This window comes from Bombyx mori, chromosome 21, assembly GCF_030269925.1.
Source record: "Bombyx mori chromosome 21, ASM3026992v2".
NCBI classification, from domain to species: Eukaryota; Metazoa; Arthropoda; class Insecta; order Lepidoptera; family Bombycidae; genus Bombyx; species Bombyx mori.
Window position 1 is genome coordinate 9873501 of NC_085127.1, and position 21635 is coordinate 9895135.

A 21635-nucleotide genomic window follows, 5' to 3' on the forward strand; every position below is an offset into this window, starting at 1 on the left:
ATACTAAAAAGTTGTTCGAAACTGCGCTTATTAACTATGCACTTTGATTGCAAAAGTTTAGAAGCCTCTACTTTAGAAAGAATAGAGTTTAGCATCATATGAATATCGATTACAGTACTGTATGGCTGTATCCTTATAACTAGAGGTCCCGCAGTAGTCGAAATTCGACTATAATTAATTGGAATTGTAAGTTTGTACACTATTATGATTGTATTTTATACTTCTATAATCACAAATTTCGCCAAGGCTACACTATAAAAATATTAACAAAGACAAACAATGTTTAATCTATTCTCAATTTGACAACAGACGCCAAGAACAAAAGTTTGACAATAGATAGTATGCATGTGTGTGTGCGTCAAATACATGGTATGTAGTGTGTGTAATGTTTTTGTTATTGATTTAATGTATCTTTTATGCATTATTTAAAAAAAATATTAGCATTGTGCACTTCTTCTCTATATTCTCTATAAGTGTGGAAAATTTCGTACTCTTCCGTCCGCGCAATTTTCGTAAAAAGTGATACAAAGTTTTTGCTTCACGTATTAATATATAAATTACATTTATGACTAGTTTATACTAAGTGACTATACCCATATGCTTATCGGGGCAATTAAAGTAACTGAAAATTTGAACAACTCATTAGTGTTATCTCTTGTACACATTTGAATTCTTCAAGTGTCTTTAGAATAAGAAATTATTTCAAAGCGAAGTAGGACAGCAAAATTCTCTTTTGATAAATGAAACCGGTTACAACTCAAGGACGTGTTTCGAACATTGTGCATTATATTTCATAATGCCCAATATAGGCAGACCACGTGCCATCACAGCTTTTATGATTTGGTGGATCTCACTAAATTTGTCGCAACATGCCTTCATTTTCGTTAATCGATTAGATTCCGGTTAAATGGTTACAGTCGTATAATGCCACTTCGTTTAGTAAAGCTGACTTTAAGACAAGCAGCTTTAACGACAAAGATAGAGACAGATGTCTATCGCTAATAAGCCGCCGTATGTTCCATGGGGAGTGCTCTGAGGAATTGTTCGAGATGATACCAACGTCTCGTTTTTACCATCGCACCGCCCGCCACCGGAGTAGAGTTTACCACACTACCTAGAGCCATCCACAGTGCGTTTCCAGAGATCTTTTTTGCCACGTACCATCCGGCTATGGAATGAGCTCCCCTCCACGGTGCTTCCCGAGCGCTATGACATGTCCTTCTTCAAACGAGGCTTGTGGAGAGTATTAAGCGGTAGGCAGCGGCTTGGCTCTGCCCATGGCATTGCTGAAGTCCATGGGCGACGGTAACCACTCACCACATATTAATATAATTTTTATACCGGTGAAATGATTTTTAAAATATTTTTATTAGCTTAACTTGTATCTATGTATCTTCCGATGTAATGAATTTTTAAATGACTAAGATGTTTGATTTACCTGAAAAATTGAGCACATATCGAGAACCGATGATAGTTCAATTATTTTATTATTTTGACTTAATATGCTGTGTAATTTTTAGTTGGGCATACGCGCTTACATTTTATTTATTTATTTTTATTGCTTAGTTGAGTGGACGAGCTCACGGTCCACCTGATGTTAAATGGTCACCGGAACCCATAGACATCTACAACGTAAATGCGGCTACCTACCTTGAGATATTATTATAAGCTCTAAGGTTTGAAGTAGTGATGCGTTTTGGTTTGAAGGGTGGGGCAGCCGTTGTAACTATACTGAGACCTTAGAACTCATATCTCAAGGTGGGTGGCTCATTTACGTTGTAGATGTCTATGGGATCCAGTAACCACTTAAAACCAGGTGAGCTATGAGTTCGTCCACCCATCTAAGCAATAAAAAAAAAACTCTTATATTATTTACCATTGGCTCGTTCTAGCTTTGACTTTATCACTGAACTTATATTATTAAATATTACACTTTCTACCGACTAATTTTTCGAATAATGCCCGAAATAAGAAAGATTTACTCGTACGTAACACGAAATTTTCGCGTACAGGGAAATGAGATTAATCCAGATTTATCTGTCGCTTAGTTTCTTCAGGATGACGTGTTGCGTAACACCAAAGCAATCTTTCACTTCTGTATTGACTTTTAGATTGACACTTGCTTTATGAGGACGTTCATCTTCCAAAAATGTACATTAATGATGTCTTGTGTATTGATATTATAACTTATAACTAGCTTTGTTGGTGTTCATTTAGAAAAATCCTCCGGAATAAATAGCATATATTGATTTTGGAGCCAGAAAATTACTACATAGTACCTTTTTTGTAACACTGACGACGTGTGTTGATCGGTTGAGTAGTTACGACGTGAAAGCTTAAGTCACAAACTAATTCATTTTCGCACTTAATTAGTGTGGATTAAATGGGAAAATGAAGTTCGAAGTTTGTTGTTTTTAGGATAGTTTCTGTGTCAAGCAATGATTATTATGTTAGAATAGAAAATGGCAGATAAAAATTGTTGTGAAAAATTATCAGTGTATCTCAAATATTATTTTATTGCTACGTAGGCGGATAAGCTTAAGGCCGATCTGATAGTCACTTCCTACATAAATATCAAAATATCGCACCCACCTTGAGACATGTGGTTGAGGTGTCAATGAAGTTATATATGAGATACGTGCACTTGTTTGCTTTGCGAGTAGTACGAAAGTCATAAAAAAGGTGATGAGTCATAGGTGATCATAAACGCCTTTCACGAGGAAATAACACCGTGTAATAAAATCAAGCCCTACTTCAGCACTAACTGATCACTGATGGTAGAATGTAGTTGCTACAAAATATCGGCGTAATCACTTAATACAAATCAGCTCATCTAGGGCAGAAAAAAAAGAAGCTGTGCAAAACACTCTCGTGACAGCTAATTACGTCACAAGTTCTTTTGCAATTAATTAAATTTTATTTTCACTCTTGGATTTTCTATTGAGTTACTTTCACAAAACTCAATAAACTTTGTTCAAAGTTAAATATCATCTAGAGTCCGTAGAGAGAGAAAAAAATTTTCGTAATCAAGTGCTTAAGTAATGTTTAAACAAGTAGGTCGACGGATCGAATTCAGAATATAACTTTTTTTTTCTTTTCTTTTCTCACAATATTCATTAAGTACAGATTTTTATTCGTCTAAGTTAAAGTGCTCGCCGCCTGTGGAGGCCTGATGCGTTGAACTCGATCACATCATTAGTTCTACTCCGCTACTCCGACCACACGCACTCTACGTTAGCTACGTTCACCCTACTCAGTCTGTAAACGGCCTCTGTTGAGTGCGCACCCCTTAGGATAGAAAAAAAAAATTGAATGTGATCAGGGAGTTGAAATATTGCGCAAGCGATGGCGACGGAAACGCGCGAGGCCACCACGGCATCCTGCGGGCGGCCCTGGCACTATTGATATCGAACCGCATTATCGCTCCGTTTGTATGCAAATTCAACAGGTGTAAGTGGCGTGCAGTTGTCTCTTAAGCTTTGATGTGGAATGTCGGATTAACAATGTTTCGAAGTAGAAAGGGTCAAGCGGCCAGCGAAGCCGACGTGAGGCGGGACCAACCGTATCAGAGCCGGACCAATGTGACCGGTTCGCGGTTGCGAGTCCGACGAGGGTCCAGTTTGACGGACTTGGACAAGTTGAGGTGTAGTACTGGTTCAAGTGGAGGCGGTTCTATTGGCGATTTGATGAACATGTTCAGTGGTAGTGCAAATTCTGTCGGTAGTGACACTTTGGTGGCTAGAACTGTGCCTTTAGAGACGGTCCGTAGGAACATTCCAGCCATGACGACCCCGCCGTCTCGTCCGCCATCCTCTCCGCTTATCCATGTGTCGCGGCCTGTTGGACCTCTAACGATGGCTCAAAGGACTCTCAGATTCAGCAGGCTCTTGAAATATCAGCCCTCATCCGCAGATGTACTCATATCATTGGTGAGTGATTTAAAAAATAAAAATAAGAGTATCAATTATTTGAATTGGATCGTTATCATGTCAACAATTAATGTTCTTTGCAAATTGCTTAGGTACTGCTGCTGCGTTTTAGGAGCATTAAGATGATTGTATACACACTTGTCTTAAATAACTAACGAATAAAACACATTATTAAAATAACACGATTTAAATAGAAACAATAAACTAAATTCTTTAGCGTTATTTTTTTCAAAAATCTAATATGATTATATCAAATACGGTAATGATAAAGGTTAACTTGTCTCTTTAAGCGATAAAATTTAAAGAAGCTTAATTTTTTTCTAATATGTGGCTGTTTACCAGTTTTAGGGTGTATTGTAAGTCTGCTTTGTAGGCCAATAGCCGCCTATTTCAGCCGTGAAGCAGTAATATACTCTAGTTTCACGAGACTTTGTCTTACGGACGACGGCAGTCCTTATGTTCTGGTGTCCATTAATATTATACTAATTTATGGTTTTTCTTACCTCAATTTTGAGATTATCGTTCAAATTAATTTTCGATTAAAGAAATAGTTTGTTGGATTTAAGTTTAGAATTATTCTTACAACCATTTAATCTATATAGTAATGTCATAGTAAGATCAAAGTTTCTTTGAAATCAATCTAAAACTTTGGAACAGAAACGTCGCCTTTTTTTTTTGGTTTCTCTAGATTCGCAAACAAGTTTACTGTATAATTGATCTTAAATGGTTATTGCAGCCTATAACGTGAATTTCTAAATGTACCTTGGAGTAACGGCTATTCTACTCTTAAAAAATTACGCATGGTTGCTTTACGGCTCAAATAAGTAGGGTGGTGTATCCAGCATGAGAGAGTCCATGACATACCCGAAAATAGCGATTAGGGAAAGTATTATGTGGCAATATAAGAAGCGGCTATCTTCTACTGGCTACCACTGTTATGGATAAAGGAGAAAAAATCATAGCTCATATCCGTATTTAACGTTAATTATCTATATTAATATCTTTGTAATTTGCGGTATATATGAATTCGTATTTTATGAATATCCTAGTATTTGTAGTATCTAGTCTCTATAGTAGTATCTACTAGTCTTTTGTGTATGATCTAGTAAAGCAAGAGTCAGCATTCCGGACAATCGTAAAGTAGACAAAAGTATCTATAAAGTCTTATCTTTGAAATCTGTCAGATCATTAATGCGAGCAGCGTTTGAAGATGAAGAGTAAACTACAAGAGAATTTTACAAATAATCTCAAGAATCGAAGTATACGCAAAATTAGCATGAAGCAATATAAACAAAATTAAATACTTCATGAGAAACATTTTTTTTTCGAAACAATCAAATGAATTTCTTTGTGCGACATACACCTTCAGAATTCAATCATCCAATCAAAATGTATATAGATATATGAGGAAAAGCTTACAGAAAATACCCCCAACCGAAATATTCCCTATCAAACGAACGTCTCTCTGGATTATCCCAGATAACATATTGTCCAGAATGTGACACATTAGGTGTATTGAAGTTATTAATTTATTTTGTATTAATAAGACTAGGTGCCTCCTGTCATAACAAATCGTGTATTTTATCGTAACAAAAATTAGCTTTTCGTCGATAAAATCTCTTTTTAAACACACACACACACATACTCATCAAATCACGAAACAAACGTTCAAATTTTGTAATAATAATGTATAAGTAATGTTTATGTGTATCTACATACCTGTATAGCAAAAATTAACTAGTATTTGTTGAGCACTCGAGAATGCTAAGAGCGACTTGGCCATTTTTATGTTCGTAATGCATTAAGTTCTAAGGGAAAAACAAAGGAACATTTACAAATTGACGTTTATTGGGTTAGCTTTTAATAAGACATAATTATAATTAGTTGAGTGCAGTGTCAAAAGGAAGGCGTTTTATATAATACAATTTTTAAAGATTTTCTTTGTTACTACCACTATTCGCAGCATATAATAAATTTATAACTTAAATAGTATATATTTTTTATGTTTACTTACATCTATCCGGTTTTATATAGTGGAAAGCTTCAACTTAAAACACTATTAGCAACTATTAAAAATAAGTTATTTACAAAACATTACAATTTCTTAATTCATTCCGCAGACGGTCAGTCATCTTCAGGCGTACTTTTTCATGAACTTAAGCAAGTATTTCAGTTTCGGCATCTCAATGTTATGTATGCATCGGTTGAAGTCTCCTATGACTTTGACGGAATGCGTCATCATTCGTGATATGATGTCTTTGAGGCAAACACTTAGATCCGAGACTTCTTTGAAGCCGTGTATAGCTATTTCGGACATCACCACCGGAAACGGTGATGTTTCATACAGGAACTGTAAAAGAAAAACATAAAATTTGTTTTTATTATTAACTGAAATTATTGAAAGATAATGCTCTCTGGAAATTTGTAGTAATTTTTAATACGCTTTTATTAGCTTCAGACGTATGTATGTTTGTAACGGAATCTTTGAACATGACTTTGACCCCCTTCAAAACGTTGGATTAACTCGAAGTTTCGTATACTTATTAAGGACCGATGACAATCCAATATTAAAACAAAATTGAAAAAAGAAAACAAATTGAAAAAATTGAAATTCAACTAAAAATTGAAAAATAAATAATAGTTTAAAAAAACTAACAAAATACGCTTTTATAGAAAATCCAACTAAAAAATAGAAAATAAATTTTAATAAATTTCAATTAAAAATGGTGTAAGAAAAAATGATTTTATTGTAAAAAAGCGTGGGTTGCTTTTCAGGATATTATCAAAATAACCCTTCTACTCATATCTGTTCATAAAATATTTATAACTACTTATACCACCCCATGCTTTTTTTTTACAATAAAATCATTTTTTCTTACACTATTTTTAATTCAAATTTATTAAAATTTATATTCTATTTTTTAGTTGGATTTTCTATAAAAGCGTATTTTGTTAGTTTTTTAAACTATTATTTATTTTTATTTGAAATGTCATGGTTAAATTTATTAAATGAAATTTAATTTTAATGCCGTGCCGTTCTACCATGGCTTCGAAGCCACGATTGAACCAGCACAACATGTGAAATCTCTGTGGAGCTAAACGTAAAATTGTTTCATTAGCAGAGATTATGTATTAATGATTAACTAGTTATTCGTATTTAGTGATACTTCAAGGAAGTTGTTTGGTATACGTCAACGTCTCGACTTCGACTCCAAATAGGTGTGTTTCATGTTTAGCAAAAGTTACAGTGGGAAATGATTAGTTTAGATATTGTTTGATATGCCTTCATATCATAACTACTGAATCTATCATTACGAAAATGTTTATACACCCTGTCAAGGACACAGAAAAGGACATAGACATATTTTATGTCATCCAGAAAAAAGTACTGTTTACGAGAAATATAATTCTTTTGTCTACATTAACGCGAAAAAAACGTCGGGAAAATCTAATAAACTATATTTATTACGCTTCAACTCTACAAGACGTAAATTTTATTAAAAGAAGATGATGGTCAATCACACAAACATAATACTTTTAGTTTCTCAAAAGGTCTCGTCGTTAGTTGGTTTTATAGTCAAAGGGAAAGTTTTATACTTTTTCCTAAATCTATTATGAGGTAAATCGTGCTTAATGAAAAAAGTTTAAAATATAAAGACTAGATCCTCCAGAACGAATTATGTCGTTAGTATTACTTGTCTTCAAAATTATGAACAACATTTTCTAAAGATTTAGCTTGTTACCTTAGGTGGTAGGACCTCTTGTGAGTCTGCGCGGGTAGGTACCACCACCCTGCCTATTTCTGCCGTGAAGCAATAATGCGTTTCGGTTTGAAGGGTAGGGCAGCCGTTGTAATTATACTGAGACCTTAGGACTTATATCTCAAGGTGGGTGGCAGATTTACGTTGTAGATGTCTATGGGCCCCAGTATCCACCTTACACCAGGTAGGGCTGTGAGCTCGTCCACCCATCTAAGCAATAAAAAAAATACAATTTCAAGCCTTTTAGAGACATCACTACACACACATAAATTTTACATTTTCCGACACTTCTGAATACTTTACATTTTACATGGTCATGGACGACTGGTTGTAAATATTAACGATAGAAAGTCACTTTTTAATTGGTTTTCTTACATTTAATGCGTTCGTGTATTTTAAGATTTTTTTTATCATTTGCAAATTGATCGCAGAGTTTTTAATTGAAATCTGGAAAGAGAGCGCCCTATAGTGAATACTGACGTCATTGTTTCACCACAAATACTACCTTTGCATTTTGAACTATAAAAGTGCTTTGGATTCAATAAGTTTAAATAACTGAATGTAATATGGGTCAATTATCATAGTTTTACTTACCACAGTCCTCTCCAGATCTTGGCTCTCGTGAGAGCAGTTCCCACCGACTTGCTGTTGTTTCTGGCACTCGAATAGTTTCGAAGCCGAATACTTCTTTAGATTCTCTAACGTCTCAAAATGTACTTGTAGCTTTTCTGTTAAACATAAAAAGTTAATCATAACAAAGCTATGTGTCGTAGCAAGCGACCTCATCGACAGGACATACGACCTGCAATAACTAAAACGGAGACCTGAGATTGTGAGACTTTTCTAAACAAGACTACAGGAAAAAGGGAAAAAAAGGAAGAGGAAAAACTTAATACCCTAGACGACAAACGAACGAACCACCATACCCGATCCTGTGTATCGAATGGTAAACAGTCGATGTCGTCCTAAACACGTCATTACGGATCCTCCGGATCCGTTAACTGTGCTTTTAGGTACCTCAAGCACCGGTCCACCGGGTACCATTCTCGCCGAACCTGTCGCTTGCGACGAAGGGCTCGACGAGTAAATTAACCCTTAGACACAGCCCACTGAGTTTTCCGCCGGATCTTCTCAGTGATTCTCGTTTCCTATCCGGTGGTAGATTCTGCGAAGCACTGCTCTTGCTGGGGCCAGTGTTAGCAACACTCCCGGTTTGAGCCCCGTGAGCTCAGCTACTAGTACGTTGAATCTAGAATAACCCCTCAAGCTTACTAGAATAGGTAGGAAGAAAACGAACGAACCGACTGTTCACTATGAAACTGCGTCTATAGTTTTATGTAAATGTTTTTTTTTTTTTTTTTTTTCCTACCTAAGCTGAGAGCCTTGAGAGGCTATGTCAGCGTAACCCTAACTTTTGTAGGTGAGCTCACGGGGCTCAAACCTGATGACGTTGCTAACACGAACCCTAGCAAGAGCCGTGCTTCGCAGAATCTACCACCGGATCGGAAACGCGACCCACTGAGAAGATCCGGCGAGAAACTCAGTGGGCTGTGTCTGGGAGTTAATTTACTCGTCGAGCCCTTTGTCGCAAGCGACGGGTTCGACGAGAACGGTGACCGGTGCTTGAAGTACCTAGAAGCACCGTTAGTGGATCGGGAGGATCCGAGATGACGTGTTTTGGGCGACGTCGACTGCTTTCCATTCTGTCCGCAGGATCGGGAATGTAGTTACCGGCGGCCACGATGAGAGGGTTCTCGTGTCGTGCCGCTTTATCGAAGTGGCGCATTGACGCCGACTGCATATACTTACTGGTGGACTCTAAGTCCAGGTCGTCATGGAGGTCGACGTTCCTGACGAACCACGGGGCTCCGACGGCTATCCTGCAAAAACGGGATTGAATGACTTGGAATGATTTTAAGTGTATGCGGGCCGCGTGAGCGAACACTACACTTGCATAGGTCATGACGGGGCGTATGCAAGTTTTGTAGAGTGTCACCTTATTTCTAAGGGACATTTTACTTCGCCTACATATCATCGGGTAGAGACGTCCTAGAATGAAGGCGGCACCGTCGCGTACCGTCTTGATGTGGGGGCGGAATGTCATCCTACTGTCGAGGGTGACGCCTAAATATTTGACCTTCGGGGCCCACGGTATGGGCTGGTCGAACATCGTGATTGGGCGAACGGCGGGGGCGGGGGTATTGACGCGCCTAGTCGGGAGGGGGATGCTCAGCGTGGTGTTCGGAGGGCGACCCCTTTTGAAGAGCACCGCTGTGCTTTTCGTGGGGTTAATGTCGATGCGCCACTTCCGGAACCACTGTCCCATGGTGGTAGCTGCGGTCTGAAGTCGTCGATGAAGCAACGCCTTCTTCCTACACGAGTAGTAGATGGCGGTGTCATCGGCGAAGAGCGCCAGATGGGTCTCCGGAGACCGGGGTATATCGTTGATATACAAACTGAATAGTAACGGGGAGAGGGCGGAGCCTTGCGGGACTCCGGCTGTGACGTGAAATGTATTTTTTTAATTAGTTATCATAAAAAGACTAGCTACACACTGTATGAGCCCTGTAGTGGTTGCTGGAGTTCATTAGTATCGCAACGTGATGAACTACTGATACTGACATTGAGAAATTAGATTGAAGTTGATTGTGTTGTAATGGTTATCGCAACGTGTGCAATCAATCCATGCGGGCTCACCGTACAACCTACCACCAGGCAGAAAACGAGGCAGGGAATTAAGATTATACTAATACTATTGACTCGGTCTGTCTGACTCGGTGGTGTAGTAGTTAGCGGATCTGACTGTTACGCCCAGGGTCGTGGGTTCGGTTCTCACATGGGGCAAATATTGTGTGATGAACAGGTTGGTTTTCTGTTTGTCTGGGTGATTATTATCTATGAATGGATTAGAGGATGACTGTGGGTGATCTGTTCTCAGATATTATTACTGTTATTATCCGACAGATATTATTACACTGTCGTTCATGATTTTAAATAAATTACTATTTACTCATTCTAAGACATTAAAACTTTATGTATCATATTTAAAGCCCTAGCAATCTAATATTCTGAGTTTCTAGGAAGCTACGTTTCATTTGGCTTAAAAAACCTAAATATTAATTGGTTTATATGAGTATAAAGTAATAGTTACTAAGCATTACCGTCTAACGGCCGTCTGGTGTAGTGGTAAGTGATATGGTCACTATACAAGGGGTTCGCGGGTTCGAATCCCCCCAAGGGAAGATATTTGTATGATAAATATAAAAATGTCTTTTCCAGGGTTATGGATGTATATTAAATAATGTATGTGTATAATAAAAATCTTACATTTATTTCCGTTATCTGGTACCGTAATACAAGTTCTTTACGAACTTAGCACGGGACGAGTTAACGTGGCGTGATTGTTAGTAAATATTTATTATTTATTTATTTATTGCGTGAAGTGTTGAAATTGTTACGTCACATATATTCATACCTCAAGTCTCATAATGGAAGTGAGATTTACTATATCTATGGATTTCGGTATCACACCGAGTTGTACGTGAGCTCGTTCACCCACTTATGATATAAACCATCCACTATAAAATAAGACTACAGTCACCAAATGCAAAAAAGGCAAAAAAAGAAAACATTGTCAACACACCATATTACAATACAAAACGCTACCGTATCAATATTGGAACTTCCTGTATATAGTGACAGCGGAAATGTAATGTGCAAACAAGGAAACCTGTAGCAAAATCAAATGTGTGACACGTAGTTTCACAACTTCCTTATAAATGAGGCCGTATCGTAAATAGTTTATGTACTTTTATTTAGTTCGCGTAAACATGAACTCGCGCCTTGTGTTAAGAGCGACTACGTGAATAAAACCGCCCAATCAGGAGATTGTTAGCAAACGCTCCTATGCATTAAAACGAAGATTTTTATTTATTGCAATTTTTTTATTGCTTAGACTTAGGGGTGGACGAGCTCACGGCCCACTTGGTGTTAAGTGGTTACCGGAGCCCATGGACATCTACAACGTAAATGCCGCCACCCACCTTGAGGCATGAGTTCTAATGTCTCAGCTTTTAACAGCACAACGGTTGCCCCGCCCTTCAAGCTGAAACGCATTATGCTTCACGGCAGAAATAGGCAGGGTGGTGGTACCTACCCGTGCGGACTCACAAGAGGTGCTACCACCAGTAAGTTAGAAGAAATTATGGCTCATTTATTTTTTAAATCTGAATTGTAATTAATAACAATTGCTCCACCTTTCTTACTGAAAAGCAAGGTGATTCGTCGAAGAAATTATTTTAACAATTTTTATTTATTCCTAAGATAGATAGACGAGCTCACGACCCACCTGGTGTTAAGTGTCCATGCTCCGATAACCGATGTCTATGGAGACACAACAACGTAAATACCACCACCTACCTTGAGACATAAGTTTTAAGTATAAGTTTTTTAGTACAACGACTACCCCACACTTCGAACCGAAGCGCATTACTGCTACGCGACACACTTTCGGGCACAATATGCCTTACCAGTATTTACAATTATTACAAATACAATAAACATTGAAAACACGTTCCATTATTACTGAAGACTGGAAGTAGAGGAGAAATGGGAAGAGATAGTCAAGAAAATAAGAGGTCAATGACAATGGTCAGTCCAGCTGCTTAACAGGAGATATAGGTGGGAGAAATGACTATCAATTTTTTTTTATTGCCCTTTTAGGCAGACGAGGATACGGCCCACCTGATGGTGAGTGTTTACCGTCGCCCATGGACTTCAGCAATGCCAGGGGCAGAGCCAAGCCGCTGCCTACCATTTTATCAGGTCCATTTCTACCATTCTGTCTATCCCTACCCAAGAGCCTACTTATTAGTAGAATGACGTGCTATAAGCCCGCCCTGACACCACCACGCTGCTGCCTATTTCTGCCGCGAAACTTTAGTGTGTTCCAGTCCAGCGTAAGGCTATCGCAATACTATATTGACCTCTACGTAATGTATTAAAGTTGATAAAGACATTGGCTTCATAAAGATCAACGGCTATTAACGGAACACATAGTGTAATTATGTATATCAAACTAAACCAGCGGCCGCTCCGGCTCCGCTCGGGTCTTTAACAAAAATTTCAACGACATTGTTTTGTTTTTTTTAATAAAATCATTTATTGCGGCATAACTATAATAGTTAGACATATGCTGTCGCGAAACTTTTTGTAAATAATAATGTGTTCTACCAAGTTGTAGTAACTTACTTTATTCTATCATCAATAGTTTTCGTAGGGCACGCGATGTAAAGAATATTTTAGGTAATTTTTTTACACTTTCTTTTTTACATTATTGGAGTTAGTAAGGATCCCTAATTTTTTTCAAAAGATATTATAGCCTATGTCACTTGGTAATAATGTAGCTTCCAAACGGTGAACGAATTTTTTAATTCGGTTCAGTAGTTTCGGAGCCTATTCAATACAAACAAATAAATATTTCCTCTTCATAATATTAGTATAGATTAGTATAAAAGTATAGAAAAATAAAGTATAGTAATTTTCAGATGCTTGATGAAGGTCTAATAAAAGACCGAAACGTTGCTAAAATAATAATGTAATTTGATATAATAGTCCTATCTTGTCCACATTCCTGAGATACACAAAAAATATTTTATAATAATTATGGACGACAATATTGATAATAGTATAGAAAAACCTCTCCTCCATAGCCGATTACTCTATTATATTTTCGTGTGCTAAAACTGAAGTCTTAAAATGTATTAATTGATAGAAAATGCCAATAAATAAATTTAGTACCTGGTAATCTCTGTACTCTCTGGTAGCCGAGCGCCAAGCATAACGTCACGTTCTCGTCGGCCAATTGCAGGTTCTCTCCGAGGAGTTTAACGATACTCTCCTTGCAGTACGTGCCGTTCCGAGGCTTTCGATCGTGAATTATCACCTAAAATATTCAAAGCTTTCATAAATCTACAGTGGTTTTTACCGGATGTTCCGTTATAACTACTGAACCATGCATCCGATTGACTTAAAACTGACACACTTTAGAATTCAATAAATTCATCAAAAACACATCATAAAATCTGTCTTGGTTAATAATTGCAAGCTAAATTGCAAAGATTCTCGAATCTACCTAAAGGTACACAGAAAATTTCATTAAAATCGGTCTAGCCGCTTCGGAGGAGTTCAGTGACAAACACACGCACAGAATAAATCTATACCTACTAATATATAAATCTACAGTGGTTTTTACGGATGTTTCGTTATAATTACTGAACCATGCATCCGATTGACTTGGTATTGGAACCTTGGTATCCATGTAGAAAATACATGTACTTAATGGATAGGCTAATATTTATATGAGTTTTGAACTTCCTAATAATAATGACAATAAATAATAATGTTAATTTTATCCCCAGCGAAGCAGGCGAGTACGGCTAGTCTAATATAACTTTGCATGGTTATATAGATTGAATTTGTGATTATTTGATTCAGCTATCTCTCAATATAATTTAAACTTTTTAGAATGATTTGCTACATTTGGTGTATTGATGCATTTATGCACAAAAGGATTAATAAATAGGAAAGAATAAAAAAAAAAAAATACACCTTTTCAACTCAAATGGGTCAACAACATGCGGACTTATAGAATACGAACAAATTGACAAACATGTGAATATGCGTCATTAACAAATGTTCATTTTTGTAATGTGCTTTCATCATCATAGGCCTATAGACATCCACTGCTGGATATAGGTTCCATCCAAGGTTCGCTACAATAACCGATACTTTGCTGATTGAATTCAGCAGATTCGTGTAAGCTTCGTCAATCAGGCCACTGATCGTCGCCCCATCAATTCAAGCCCTATACAGCGCGTAAAAGCGGTACAATATGGTACATTAAAAAATAGTATAGCAATACTGTAAAATAAAAAATTCATTTTAGAGCATTAGTTATGAACAATTTACCCTTTCTATTATTTTTCGTAACCATTGAGGGTTAACTATGTTTTTATGTACTCCAAAAGCTCAGTATAGTTACATGCTCGAAGAACTCAATTCACTTTATCCAAAAATCTTACCAAAAAATAATAAAAATGATCTAGTATTGGTGAAATAAATAAATAATCCCATCAAGAGTTTCTTCTGTATCATAATTTTGTTTTTTGTACGCACCTTAGTAAAACAAGGGTCTTACCTGAAAATATAACGATATCTGTTCCAAATAAACGGTCATATAGTTAATAGCTTTATCAGCTTCGTTCTTCATTAAAAGTTTTATTTGTGATACTAGGGTGTCCATGTCCTCCCGCGATTTCTGAGTTCGGACCTGGATGTCCGCAATCAGCGCCCGATAACCATTTATTAGGTTATCCTGGAAATCTGTCGTCTGGAATACAAAATGGATTTGAGTTACCAAATGTAACTAAAGGGGTAGTAGAATTGTATTGCAATTTAGGTCTCTTTACTTTAAATATAAGAGTCTAATTTTATTGCGATTTTTGTATTGCCCGTTTCTCTATTTCTATAAAATAATCATGCGTTTCGATTTTGAAAACTAGCTGTGTGAAACTGTGATATGACTGATATGACTGTGATGATAATTCAATAAAAGAAAATTTTCACAGCGATAATTTTCACAGGGATCGATAAAGATTTTTACTGGTGGTAGGACCTCTTGTGAGTCCGCACGGGTAGGTAGGTACCACCGCCCCGCCTATTTCTGCCGTGAAGCAGTAATGCGTTTCGGTTTGAAGGGTGGGGCAGCCGTTGTAACTATACTGAGACCTTAGAACTTATATCTCAGGGTGTGTGGCGCATTTACGTTGTAGATGTCTATGGGTTCCAGTAACCACTTAACACCAGGTGGGCTGTGAGCTCGTCCACAAATCTGGCGATAAAAAAAAATAAAAAAAGATAGAAAAAAATATAAAGACAGATATAAAAATTTTCACAGGGATATCTGTCGAATGCTAAACTATGCATTTGACAGATATCCCTGTGAAAATTTTCTTTTATTGAATTATCATCACAGTCATATCAGTCATATCTACTACGAGTATTAGATTAGTTCTAATTTGTAAGAAAATTTCGAGATAAGTCGCAGAGAAAATGTAATAAATAATTTCTATCTAATAAATAACACAAACACGACTATTTAATATCAGTATTTAAATTGTAGGAATAAACAAAATTCTTGTTGAAAAATTCGCCAAATTAACGAAGAATAATGTTGATTTGTGATCATTAAACATACATTGTACAGCTTATCGGCGAGCGGCAACCCACATTTTGTTGATTCAGTGACATTGTTCCAATTCGGTTAATGTTCATTTCAATACAAATTGAATGATCCGGTTTTTCAGATAGCATTTCGAATAATTGAATAAACTGCACGGTATAAGAATAAACAAGAATATTTTCGTTTTAATTTATTAAGGTTTTGCTCTTGTTTTGTATTTGTGAATAATTTGCGAACGTTACCAGATAGGTTCGTTCAAGAACTATTGAAATTTTGCCTATTCTACTGATGGTAGGACCTCTTGTGAGTCCGAAACAATAATGCGTTTCGGTTTGAAGGGCGGGGCAGCCGTTGTAACTATACTGAGACCTTAGAACTTATATCTCAAGGTAGATGGCGGGATTTACGTTGTAGATGTCTATGGGCTCCAGTAACCACTTAACATTAGGTGGGCTGTGAGCGCGTCTACCCATGTAAGCAATAAAAAACAAATATTCTCTTAACATTAAGAATGACCACTATTTTTTTTTAAATATTTTTATGATTTTATCCTTATTCTTTATAGCTTTCTTTTATTACTTCACCCAAGAGTCGCGCGTCACAATGGACTAGTTTATTTTTTGTGTTCATTGGATACAATGAAAAAAAAAGAACACAATACTAAAATATTTCCTTTCCCAACAGTCTTTGTTTTAGAGAATTGTTTTCATACACACTGTAAGCTATAGTTTATTTATAGATCGCTACAATTTTGATGTCTCAATATTGCTGACAACGGAACATGTTCCAAATTTCATATATGTGACATTGCAATAATAGTAACTAGAGGTCCCGCAGTAGTCGAAATTCGACTATAATTAATTGGAATTGTATAATAGATTTGTGCACTATAATGATTGTATTTTATACTTCTATAATCACAAATTTCGCCAAGGCTACAAACAATATTTAATCTATTCTCAATTTGACCACAGACGTCAAGAACAAAAGTTTGATAATGCATGCGTGTGTGCGTCAAATACATGGTATGTAGTGTGTGTAATGTTTTCTTTATTGATTTAATGTATCTTTTATGCATTATTTTTAAAAAAAAAATTAGCTTTGTGCACTTTTTCTCTATATTTTCTATAGGTGTGGAAAATTTCATACTCCTCCGTCCGCGCAATTTTCGTAAAGAGGGATACAAAGTTTTTGCTTCACGTATTATAATATATAGATAATAATGAAAATTTAAACTGAAATTGTAATTTCAGAATGATATAAATAGAGGTTAATGGGCCGTACCGACTTACGGCATCCTCGAGTCGTAATTAAACATGATAGATGAGAGCAATTTAAAATTAAAACGACGGTAGTAATAAAATGTTAAGTAAATTAGAAATATTTAAACTATATAATACCTGCTACTTGCTTTTTTAACATTTGATAGTACTGTAAAAATTTCTATTTCGAGTTGTCTTAAAAGACTCAAGGAATACTACCATGCAAGATGTTTTCATTTCGTGCCATGCATATCGTTTTTTTTTTTTTTTTTTTTTTCTTCAATATGGCGATCAAACTTCTTTCAGAAGCTTATATAATTTTTATTATTTAAATTCGAATTGATATAGATTTCGAATGTTCTAGTGTATTCGACATCAGATTTTTACTAGTAATTGGGAGTTTTATAAGTACACGCGTGTGATGGCCATTGTACTACCCATTTCGATCTTGAAGCAGTGGGTTTCGCTATATCTCTGTAAACCACCCAACATGAGGTGAATGGTAAGCTCGCCTACCAATTCAATGCGATCAAAAATATAAGCTCTAAATTGACCATTAAGCCAAGCGATATGAGCTGTCTACATTAGACAGTGTCCGATGTAGTTGTCAACAAAGACTAGACGGCTTTTATAGGTAAAATAATTTCCAATTTGTTGCTGACATCGGTGAACGTTCTGTACTGCCTCGTGAAAAAATAAAAACAACAACAATTTAAATAGCCGCGAAAAACAACACAGAGTACAAGGGATCGTAAACTTTACGACATAGAAATAAAACAGAACATTAAATAGAACCATCTATTAACTTTGTTTCTATCTGATTAATCTTTTGATAAATCGCACCTATAACATCAAAGTAACTAGAAAGTTTTTAACGGAATAAGCATTAAGATATTTCGAATAAATCAGATTGAACTACTACATATAATAATTACTAGATGACGACCATCTTGTAACGCCGTCTTGGTGTGTCTTTAAAGCGGTTAGTTGCACTCAATTAAGAAAAATAGTATTATTATTCGCCAATAGATGTCAGGAAGAGTTGATTATTGAAAACACGAATAAAACAACATTTTCTGAAAATAAATCGTAGCTAGATCGATTTTTCGCCCCCGAAATCCCCTGTATACTAAATTTTATGAAAATCGTTGGAGCCATTTCCGAGATTCAGATTATATACATATATATTAATATACAAGAATTGCTCGTTTAAAGGTATAAGATTAAAATTTGAAATAGTTCACTAATATCAGTGTGAAGCTATCACTACAGAGTAATTACACCTAATAATGACACAGAAGAGCTTCGGGTAATGAAATAAAATGAGTTAGGTAGTTATTAGTTTAAAATGAAATGAAATTGAAATATATATATTAACTTCAGCTTTTACGCTATGTACCGTCAAATTTTGTGAAAAAAATATCTATTAATATTTGCACTTCTTCGCATCTTGAGATATCTCGGTTTTTATACCTTAGGGTTTCATTTTTACGATTAGAGGATCCCAGGTGTTTGATAAAGTCCAATTATCTTTTTATTTATTAAAGTTTAGATACCAAATGTCGAAATTAACTTTTTTATTTGGATTTTCATATCGTATTTGGATTTTATGAAATTTCATAAAACCCCATCTTAGCGAATACCAGAGTTGTGGGTACGTACATTGCAGGAATACATTAGGGCTGTGAAATTTAACACCTCTCTTATGAGATTCTTAACTCTAATCGGTATATTATTTTAGTCGTATCTCATCTATAAGTTTAAATTAACGGCAAATTGAACTAGGTATATAAGTTAGACTTTTTAATTTATTGAGTTGGGTAGACGTTGAATTCGTCCGAGGATTGTGAAACCAATTGATACAGAAGAACGCTACCACCCACTATGACATCGAAGTCCCATTTATAACATACAAATGCCCACGTTTCGCTTACCTGCAGACTAACGACGAAAAGCACAGATAAAAGCACAAATACGTTCCGTCTCATCTCCTTTTCAAACATCACATTATACATAAAAATCTCCAATCAACATTCACTTAATAATTTTAATGGTCGATTAACTGCCTTCGTTTAACTGCTATCAATGCGCGTGCATGTTTGATTCAAACAGTTGTTTGTTTTGATTTGTGCTACTACATGTATGGTCGATGACTGAGCCACGTTTATGCCGTCGGCTTATTTTGTTTACAGGCTTACTGCACACGAAATTTGGGTACGGTATGTCGAATTTTATTGTTGATAACTTTTTTCCGTTTTATGGGGCTTTATTACTAAGTCTTCGAGCTAAGGAATGTTAAATCACTTTTTTAGGATTATGCAATTTACAGCTGGCAATTTAAGGTTCATCCAATACGATACTGACAGGCTATGTTTTGAATTGTGTAGCAACCACGCGCTAGTGACTGCTAATATGTAATCTTTGCCATACGAGGCAAGATGCAAGTATCATCGAGACTTCAAATGGCAAACATATATAATAAACAATGACTGTGATTGGGCATCGAATCCAAATGTATTATAGCTTTATTAACGATTAAAATAAGCAATTTGATTGGGTACTGAAACCTTTAAATAGACATTCTTTTTTTTCTCAATCGTTAGCCCACTGAGTTTCTCACCAGATCTTCTCAGTGGGTCGCATTTCCGATCCGGTGGTAGATTCTGCGAAGCACTGCTCTTGCTAGGGTCAGTGCTAGCAACACTCCAGTTTGAGCCCCGTGAGCTCAACTACACACGTTAGGGTGAAGCTGAAATAGCCTCTCAAGGCTATCAGCATAGGTAGGAAAAAAAAACAATCGTTAATATTGAAAGACTGGTCTTCATCGTTATGCAGCCTCGAAGTCTTTCTTTGGCTCTAGGCTATTCTGCTGATGTCATTAAAGAGGCCTCCAGTACAGCACTTCTCGCTCAGTCCAAGTCTCAGTAGTGTATACAGATTGATATTAGTTATGTTCCTATTTCTTCATACTCACTTCAGCCTATCTATCAGTTACCTCCTGATATAATATAGGTATATTACAAAGCAATTTGAAAACACAGTCAAAGATAAAAATTAATTCATCAATCAATGAGGTGATATTTAATTTGTGAATACTAACTCGAATAATGTCATGGGTAACTTTACCTTTTTATATCAGGATAACAGTTTTCCCGCAATCCTTACTGGGTAGATACTAGATAGATTGTTTCTTTTGTCCACAAAATAGACGGAACACAACTATTTTTAAATTCATCTCGCTTGACCGATTGTTTATTTCATCCTAATCAAAACAGTATTGTTTTAGTACAACTAGCTATGTTTAGATAATAGATTTCGGTACTTTGAATATAAATAACTGATGCAATATATACCTACGTGATTTGAATGGGCAGTGTTTTGGTTTAAACAGGAATATCAATAATATTATAGTTTATGTACATACCTATTTATTATAATCTCATAGGCATTACATGATTTTCACAAGTACATATGGATATTTTTATATATATATGTGAAACTGCGAACTATTTTTTTCTGTTCGTATCTTCTATAGTAGCAATATATTATACGAATATTTACATATATATCTTCTGGGTCCTTATCGCGTACATCATAAGGTTCTCTCTACCTCATCAAGATATTTATTTTATAGGCAAAATTTTATTTAATATTGATATTTTTATGAATAGAATAGAATTAGAATAAAATAGAATTTTATGTGAATTTGAAAGTGCCAGTCAAATAGAATTCGTTCGTAACTTTCTATTCTTTCTTCTATCTAATTTCGAAATGAATGTCGAAACACGCTAACTCTACCACCGGTTCCAAAAAACAACCTCTAGTTTTTTTGTTACTTTTACAATTATCTAGTATTTTTCCTTGAAAAACACAGTTACAATTTTATATTAAATACACTTAAATTAATAAAATATAAGTAAGTGTCGACTGCAGCGAACGAGTTGACCACAATATGTCGTTTTGTATGTTTGAAGGATTTAGATTCAAGAAATATCAATTCATTCAGAAAAAAACATACTTTTGTGTAAAAAAACAAAGGACTGAAATCGCCTTGGTGTTGAAATCTGACAATCGAAACATTTTGACTTTAACAAAGTTATTTAGGACGCCATCTATTTTATGTTTGCGAAACTATGCACTAACAAAACAGCGGCGTAGCCATGAAAGGGTTCTACCTTCTACGCAAGCGTTTCTTTGACTTAAAATAGATGGCGTTAGTTGTAACAAATGAAAAGCAATTTTCTCAGCGGATTTTTCGGGAAGCTGTTCTATATCGTGGTTTTGTTTTTAATTCACGTAACAGTCTTGTGTATTGTTGACATTTTTATCAAGACTAATTATTCATTTTATTTGAGACAACGCTTAAAACCAATTTGCAAACTTAATATTTTTTTTATTGCTTAGACGTGTGCACGAGCTCACAGCCCATCTGGTCTTAAGT

General features: G+C 35.8%; 2 protein-coding genes across 2 annotated transcripts in view; one reads left to right on the plus strand and one right to left on the minus strand.

Moving 5' to 3' along the window:
• LOC101743696 (protein unc-13 homolog B) overlaps positions 1-21635 on the plus strand; it is a 374291-nt gene that overhangs the window by 108137 nt on the left and 244519 nt on the right. The window lies entirely within an intron of this gene.
• LOC101744137 (uncharacterized) lies at positions 5760-21011 on the minus strand. The gene is made up of 5 exons (XM_004929652.5): positions 19129-21011; positions 14889-15080; positions 13490-13634; positions 8285-8418; positions 5760-6279 (listed from the first exon to the last, which is right to left on the minus strand). Exons 1-5 carry the CDS (start codon positions 19207-19209, stop codon positions 6064-6066), a joined length of 768 nt encoding a protein of 255 aa, XP_004929709.1. The 5' UTR covers positions 19210-21011; the 3' UTR covers positions 5760-6063.